Here is an 8,901-nt window from a genome sequence, read left to right as displayed (position 1 = left end):
CAGGCTTACAATCACATGCATAATATGAATGACCAGCTATATAGACAATAGTAATCTTGAGCTAGATACATACTCAGTGTTATTCTGATGCATGCTCGAAGGTCATTTGAATATCTATACAAGATGGTTAAGATGAAAGAATTTTGATGGATGATGGTAGAAATAACTTTCTGTATCTTTCTTTGTTACAGATCAGATGCCAAGGTCTTTTACTTCTAACTGATGTTTTTATTTGAGGGAACAAGGGATGTTTGTTGTCCAAAAAGATGGAATTAATTTTTTTTAGTGCCAGCTGTTATGTACAATTCATCCAAGTAGGGGAATCTAGATGTTGAAATGTTACATGCTTTCCGTATTAGTTGATTTAATTGTTCTTTATCTTGTTGTCTTGTGTTCCCGGCCCATGCTGTTATACAAAAAGTGATCATACTTTCTATGGTTGAATGATAGAAAATGGACATCAATGTTTTACCAACTTTAAAATACATGAGCTTAATTAGAAAAAAATAGTCTTTTCTTCATTTTTATGCAGGGGAGAAGTGTGGACACGCCAATTGAGTTCGTTTTCTATTGTAACACCCAAATACTTATAATCTGACACTTGCTCGATGTTATCACATTTATTTTCGAGTGGCTGCATGGTGAATTTCTTTTTTCTAAAACCAACAACAAGTTCTGTGACTTTTTTTTCACATTTAAAAGCAGTCTATGATAATATATGTGAGACATTTATAGTGAATGAAATCAGCTGCTCATCAGTTTTTGGGCATGTGGAGTTATTGGTGTCATTGTAAAGCTTCTTTGTCTGACAGTTGTTGTTGTTTTTTGTTTTTTTTGTGTGTTTTTTTGGGGGGGGGGGTCTTTCTTGAAAAGAATTGAGATCTGTCCAGTTGAGGAAGGTGGGGGTCGCCTAGTGTCAGAGGTGAAATTAGAGAGAAAATGCCGCCAAAGTTTGGTGACTTCCACAGCTTGAGAGTCCTTGGAAATTGAAAATGTATCTTTTGTGCGTTTAATCTATGTTTCTCAGTGGAATCCACAAAGAACAAAGAAATGTGCTTTTAATGGACATGGTGTTAGGCCCAAAAACCAAAAAGCAACCCCCCCCCCCCCCCTTAAAAAAACAACCTTGACAAACCAGCAGAAAAATGCAGTTTCTTCGATTTCATTACTTTGACGAGCGCTTGATTTCGCTGCGTTGACATACATATTATGTGTCGGCTACGTACTTTAAGAGTTAACAAAAGTTTGTCGTTCATTCGTACACATTCAGTAGAATTGACAACTTAGTCTGCCGAATAAGTCTTCTTTGTTTTATTATTAATTCTGCTTTCCCCTATTGTTATTCTTCAGATTTGGGGGGTTGGGGGGGTTGAGAGAGAGAGAGAGAGAGAGAGAGAGAGAGAGAGAGAGAGAGAGAGAGAGAGAGAGAGAGAGAGAGAGAGAGAGAGACAGACAGACAGACAGACAGACAGACAGACAGACAGACAGACAGACAGACAGACAGACAGAAAGACAGAAAGACAGACAGACAGACAGACAGACAGACAGACAGACAGAGAAGTGCGTGGCCAGCTCGTTTGTTTCTGTAAGCCCAATACAATATGTTGGTTTGTAGGTGGGTGGGCGGGCGGGTCAGGGAAGAGTTGGTTATCTTTCCTCAGGTCTGTATGAAGTGACAACATTAATTAGTACCCGTAGCAATATAGAAGACAATAGCAAAGGGAACAACAACACTCATGGTACACACAATGAAGAACCCAAGCTTAAAAGACATGCGGGAGAAGCGGCGGGAGTCTTCCGCGAGGGTCTGTGCTGCCTCTTGGTCTTTGCGGAGCTGGGCATCCCGGGACTGTGGAAGGAAATACATAAAGTAAAGTTCCCGCATCTCTTCCGGACGTTGAGGATTGCCTTGTTAGTGAAACAACTTCCTGGGCCGTCGGCATATTGTGGTAGGGTAGCCAGTTCCTTTCCAAGCCGCCTTTACTTCCCCAACTCGAAGTCAGGTACTCATTACTACTGGAGGAGGTACATACATACACATAAATACTCAAACATACGTACACACACAGGCAGACTGACTTACTGACAGTCAGATTTACTAACTGGCAGACAGATAGATAGAAAGATTTTCATGAAAGGTCTAGAAAAAAGGTGTGTCATAAAAGCTACGAACATACATTGAACCCATCCAGGACCCTCTACAATTTGCATACCGTCGTGAAATAGGCGTGGAAAACGCCATTCTACTATTCTATTCTCGACAACATTAATAGATACTTAGACAAACCAAAAAACATACTGTGGGATCCTGTGTGTTGAATTTTCGTCAGCCTTTAATTCTATCCAGCCAGTTATCCTTTTAAAGAAATTAGAAAACAGCTGTGTAAACATCAATTTAACACTACGGACGGGGAATTTTCTGACCAACCGAAGTCAGAATATAAAACTGAAACATTCCTCATCGACACACATGACAACAAATACAGGAAGGATGTGTTTCGTCGCCAGATTTGTGTACACTATACACAACGATTGACAAATTAAACACAATAACATCAATTTATTGATTACATTTGTGGACGGTTCGACCATTAATTGAGCTCTTTTGGGCTGACTATGACGAAACTGCTTATCGGAATTTTACATTCAATTTTTCTGGATGGTGTGAAACTCGCAAGCAATCCATAAATGTGAAAAAACCTTGTAGTTGACTTTAGAGAATGGACATTACTCCTGCAGCCACTCCAAATTAGAAGTGGAAACGTCGAGCAAGTGTCAGATTATAAGTATTTGGGTGTCACCATAGACAATAAACTCGACTGGCATGTCCACACCTCTCTCCAACTTTAAAAAGTGAACAAAAGACTTTTACTGAGGATGCTCGTCGCTAGCCCCGTGATTCAACCGCCTGAGTGACAACATTTTCGAAAATCACATTTTGATCCCTTTATGTACATTGTAGTACAGCCTTTGATACACCCTATGTTAAAATCGCGAATTTGAAAGATTATTGCAAAGTGTTTTAATTCTTCAGTAAATCAATCGCCTTTATCACACCAGCCCCCAATTTCCACGTGATCCAACCGCCCAAGTGCCAGTTATGCAGCCCGATGGCGAATGTGCGGTTGAATCACGAAGATTCAGTGGCTTGTTGAGGTGTCGAATAGGCAGCGTGACCCACACGATTGTGGCCTCTGCCAAGTTCATTATATATATACAGAGATGGCTGTACTTATCAGACCACAACCGTATCTAGCGTAACACTATTACTGTATAAATTTCCATGGACTCTCCGGCTTTGGAATTTACCAAGCTTTGGCGGTATCGATGAGCATCTCTTTACTGAAACAAACGAATGAATAAACAAACGAACTAACAGACAAGCAAACAAATGAACGAAAAAAAAAACGAACTTACGTTTGTTTTGTTTAAGTAGAGGTTTTACGGCACTCGCAACTGCATGAGGTCTTATGAGCGCCAAAAGATTAGAGGTGTTACAAGAGAGTAACAAACATAATAAAGAAAGAGGGGAGATAAGGAAGATAGATGTTTGATAGGAAAGAAGAAGCAAACCACACCAGAGCACCCACCAACCACCTACAAACGAACTTACAAACAAACAAGCGAACGAATAAACAGACTGACAAGACTAACCTTCACAGCTTTTATCATGGCCGCAATACCCAGGGGAAAGAAACAGAAAATGGCAACTATGGCCAGGGGCAGTGGGTGTGTCTCTGTCTCATGTTGAGTGGCAACTACGGTCAAGGTCACTGGGTCGGCCTCTTGTTGAGTGGCAACTACGGTCAAGGTCACTGGGTCGGCCTCTTGTTGAGTGGCAACTACGGTCAAGGTCACTGGGTCGGCCTCTTGTTGAGTGGCAACTACGGTCATGAACAGTGACTCTGCATCTGCCTCTTGTTGAGTGACCCTTGTTCTGAGGTGTGGGGTCACTGCCACCTGATGAGAAGTGTCCACAAAGGGAACAACACACGTGACGTATACCAAGCTCACAATGCAAACAATTGTTTTGCCCAGTACCCTTTTGATATGGTTTGAAACATCTAAAGGCGGTAAGATTTTCCTTGTCAGAGGGTCAAAGACTGTCATTTTGGCATAAATTGGTCAAATCTTAAAATAAATCAAACATGTTTCTTTTCTAGGTAACAATCGGGCCTACTAAAAATATATCGATGCTAACAGTCAATCACAAGACTACTACTTGTCACATGACATTTCGGGGTCAGATTTGTTGCACCCGTAGAGCTACAGGTCATAACGGACTTCCAGGTGAAATTAGATGAAACAAATAGGGGATCTCTTTTCGTGAGCTCAGGGTGAAATCAAGCGCTTCTCAAAATGTTGAAATCAAAGAAAGTCTCTTTTGTTTCTTAAAACTACTCAAAGTGTAGTAGTAGTAGTATAGGGTTTTACGGCGCTCGTAACTGCTAAGGTCATATGAGCGCGCGAACTCAAAGTGCAATTTTACCATTCTTATTGTTATGAGAAACTCTAATAATTTGACGTTTTGAAAGAGCTTCATCGCTTGAACATTTGCTGAAGGCCATTTTCAAGGATAGAGTTATGCTTCTGAACAGCCCACTGAACTAAACCGCTCTCTTTTGAGTGATTTCAGATCGTTGGCCAAGCATGTTTTGTGCTTTAAAAAGCTGTGAACTGATTAATTGAAGATCTTCTGGAGAAAAAAATGTATCCGTCTTCTATCAGAATTTAGAAAAAGCGATTCATATGTGTCTATGGTCACTTTTGTTTTCTTTGAGTTACACAAGTAACCACTCCCCCTATCTCCCACCCCGTTAAAAAAAACAAGTAAACAGACACTAAACACACGTGGCGACTGCGTTCTCTTACCACTTTTTATTTATCTTAACGTTTTGCACATCGCTGCCCTTTTTCCTCTTTCCCAAACCTTAGCAAACCAATTGGCGAAAAAAGATTGTGATCAAGAAGTTATATTTATCACAAATATCCTCTTTGGTTGTGAATAAAACTCTAATAGACAAATAACTGAAATAGAGATTTTTTTTAAAAGAAACAACAAAAACTATTTGGTGCCTGTGGTACTTCTTGTACAAATTATGAGGCAGAGGCCATCACCGTTGAAGCAGCAATCCTCCACCTGACTAACATTTTCATTATATGTCCAGACAAAATCAAGGATACTGTTATCTTCACAGACGGAAAATCAGTAATCCAAGCTTTGGAAAACATGAATTTTGAAAGCCCAGTCAGCCTACCTGTGGCTTTAACAATCAACACCTTCATGCAGACCTACGCCGTCGACCTGACCTTTCAGAGAATACCTGGCCACAGCAACATTCCAGGAAATGACAGAGCAGACACCCTTGCCAAGTAGGGAGCATTATAAACACAACCCCAAAAGCCAGTCTCACTATAGACAGGCAAGTAAATCTTCAAATGCAACACCAGGAAACAGTGGCTGAATGGGTGGGCAATGAGCAAAACTGGAAGAACTGTATTGGCACACATGACTGCTCCAAACTCAAAAGATGCATTAAATTCCCTGAGTAGAAGAGAACAAGTCACGATCTTTCGCCTACGAACACAACACATTCCACTGAATTCATACCTAAATAGGTATCCGCAAGGACACCCCACCTGACTGCCCGTTGTGTGACTGCCAGGATGAAACAGTATCACACCACCTCATAACCTGCCATGCGCTTAGCAATCTGCGTGGTACCTTTCTTCCTGCCTCCCCAGATATTGCAAATACTCTATACAACAACAAAACACAGCTGATAAAAACTTGGAAATTCTTTTCCATATCGACGGGCCGAAGGGCCAGAACTCAGATGGTCGCTAGATCGGAAAAGTAAGGTAACGTTAAAAGAAGCAACACGCTATCAGACACACAGACGAAGACATGGGGCGTGTGGCGTGTGGGTGAACACTTACAAACTGCCGCTGCGGTTTATGGTTTCCAGAAGAGTTCCCGGAGTGAGTAGTGAACACGGTGTTTTTCTGTGCTCTTCTTGTGTTGGTGTTGTCGTTGGGGCGTGGAGCTGATCGCACTAAAAACGTGGCTGGGGGGGGGGGCAATGGTGAAAAAAAGTATAACCCTCATGTCTTCTGTCTCGCATCATCCCAATTACAACCGGCTGTTTACTGTTCCTGAAAGAGGTAACTGCAACCCCACTCTCACCTGCACAGTGACCCTGTAACTTCAAACGTCACATTGCAACTTCAAACGTCACATTGTAACTTTAAATGACACATTGTAACTTCAAAGGTCACATTGTAACTTTAAATGGCCCAATGATTAGTTTAGTTTAGTAAGAGTTTACGGCACTCGCAACTGCACAAGGTCATAATATGAGCGCGTGAAACGCAGGTTGGTTGCATTCACAATAATGAATAGTTGTTGTCTTTGGTCAATAATCAGATTCAATTATTTAAAATATTTTGGTAAAAACTGTTTGCTGTAAAAACAACAGCAATTTACATTTAATTAAAACAACAATATATCTACATTTTACCGTAAAGGTCATGGACCTTTATAAAATCGAAGATTCTGTTGAGATCAACAATGGAGAAAAAATCATTCAATTTCCTACGTGTATAATGTTTTCTTCAGATCACTCCAAACCCCGAACATTCAGTTAATACGTATCTGGTGGCAAAGTCCGTATCACATCCGACAAAGAAGGGTTTCTCTTCGCCGTACAGGAAGTTATATTGTTATGTCAAAGATGGTACATAACAAGATTGTTCACTCCTCTTTTTGAGCCAGTTAAAAAAGTGTATTCAAAACTCGTCGGCGCCCTCTTCAAAAAAGTTCGGACTTTGCGAACAGAGTTATCCTACCTGTGTGAAAAACAACTAGAGGGAAACTAACAAACTGTGCTCTTCCTATTCTTCTTCTGGAGAAATGAAAGAGAGCTATAAAAAAAAAAAAGAGCAGCACCATCTGAATCAATGCGCGGACTTCCACGGACACTTTTTTTTTTGCTGCGCGAACAATCTTGTTATGTACGATCTTTGATTATGTGTCAAGGGGGTATGTCCGATACGTAATCGAGTGAATAATACAACTTCATCTCTGCTGGAGAGGCCCGACGGTTTTCGTGGGCCCAGTTTGGGCATGATACTGTGAAGTTTATTGTTTATTTGGTTACTCCAAAGCTTTTCATTATGATGTCATGCGCATGCAGTTTTCCTTTTTAGATGTGAAATCGTTTTAAAGTTCAAGTATTACATTATTACTGCGGGGGCTCTCGTGGCCTAGAGGTTAAGGTGTTGGCCTCTCATTCAAAGGTCCCGGGTTCGAATCCAGGTAGAGACCAAAAAATTTTCTTCTGTAAAATTGTCTCCTTTCACCTCCTTTTCTGTTCACTAGCAATGTTCTGTTGTCTGCTTTCATTTCCACTTTCTGCCCCCACCCCTCACCTCCTTTGCCCCCCTCCTCTGGGCTCCTGACTCTTTCTACAGCTTTTCTACTGCTACTCCTTGGCTCCTCCTTACTGCTGTCTTTCTGCCACACCCCTGATTTTCTGGTAGGAAAGATCTACACCTAGCCTTCTCGGACAAGGGCGAAAAATCTCAGTTGGTGGTCTAAAATCGATAAGAGTAGGCTTCGGCGCCACCCGGGCAAAATTCAAAAATGTCCTACCAGCTGAAAATATTAGGTGTGCCCCGCGCGCTCATATGACCTTATGCAGTTGCGAGCGCCGTAAAACACTTACCAAAAAATGCCACAAAAAAACAACATTGTTACTGCAAATTATGTTAAGGAACGGTGGAATCAGGCGCTCGACAATTTTTGGACATGTGGAGTTATTGGCATAATCTTAAAGCTTGTTCCGCTCTCTTGCTTTTGGTGAAAACTACCCCGCCTATCTTTTATACAAGTCGAGATATTTGCTATTGAAGTAGGTAGGGGTCAACGGGTGTCAAAGACAAAATTGAAGATGCAATGTGGTATTTGAAAATCTAAGCGTGAATTTGGTCGAAAAAAACCCTATAATTATCATCATCATCATCATCATCATCATCATCATCATCATCATCATCATCATCATCATCATCATCATCATCATCATCATCATCATCATCATAATCATCATCATCATCATCATCATCAGCATCATCAGCATCATCAGCATCATCATCATAATAATGATAATAATAATAATAATAATAATAATAATAATAATAATAATAATAATAATAATAATAATAATAATAATAATAATAAAAATAATGTTTCTGTTGTGGTTATTGTTGTTGGTGTTATTGGTGTTGTTGTTGCCGCTGTTGTTTTTGTCACTGTTGTTGTGTTGTTGTTGCTTTTGTTGTTTTTGTTTTAGTTGTTGTTTTTGTTATTGTTATTGTTGTTGTTGTTGTTGTTGTCGTCGTCGTCGTTGCTGTTGTTGTTGTTGTTGTTGTTGTTGTTGTTTTTGTTACTGTTGCTGTTGTTGCTGTTGTTGTTTTTATATATCCTCCTGTCGCCTATTGTCTACAAAGCAGGCCTAACCGACTTAGCGGCTGACAAAAGGAACTGTATTTCTCTACCGTATCAAATTGCACTGTCTTACCTTTGCTAGCCATACTGATTTTGTCAATACTGTAACACACGTAGACTTCCACAAAGAGCCCGAACGTCGTCTCTCCCGAGAGCGCTCTGGTGTCTGGCTTCCTCGCCTCTTGTCACTGCCTTTATATTTAATACTTCGTGGGGGTGGTCCCATTACAGACGACAAGCAACAAATAATATTATTGTAAAGAGGAAGTAAAATAATGAACCAACCCAAGTAAAGGCACTTTGCAGATGTACCAATCAGAGACACGTGCACGTACGTGCACACACACACACATACACATGTACACACACACAAACACACACACATGTACACACAC

The 8,901-nt window shown here is 40.6% G+C and overlaps 1 protein-coding gene across 1 annotated transcript; it reads right to left on the bottom strand.

The window, feature by feature from the left end:
* Positions 1-1,599: 1,599 nt before the first annotated feature.
* LOC101851646 lies at positions 1,600-8,658 on the bottom strand. The gene is made up of 4 exons (XM_005100275.3): positions 8,580-8,658; positions 5,941-6,068; positions 3,655-3,960; positions 1,600-1,849 (listed from the first exon to the last, which is right to left on the bottom strand). Exons 1-4 carry the CDS (start codon positions 8,590-8,592, stop codon positions 1,682-1,684), a joined length of 615 nt encoding a protein of 204 aa, XP_005100332.1. The 5' UTR covers positions 8,593-8,658; the 3' UTR covers positions 1,600-1,681.
* Positions 8,659-8,901: the final 243 nt, after the last annotated feature.

Source organism: Aplysia californica, unplaced genomic scaffold, assembly GCF_000002075.1.
Source record: "Aplysia californica isolate F4 #8 unplaced genomic scaffold, AplCal3.0 scaffold00242, whole genome shotgun sequence".
In the NCBI taxonomy this organism is placed as follows: Eukaryota; Metazoa; Mollusca; class Gastropoda; order Aplysiida; family Aplysiidae; genus Aplysia; species Aplysia californica.
The sequence above is the reverse complement of the archived record's forward strand: the minus strand, read 5'-3'. Positions and strand labels throughout refer to the sequence as shown.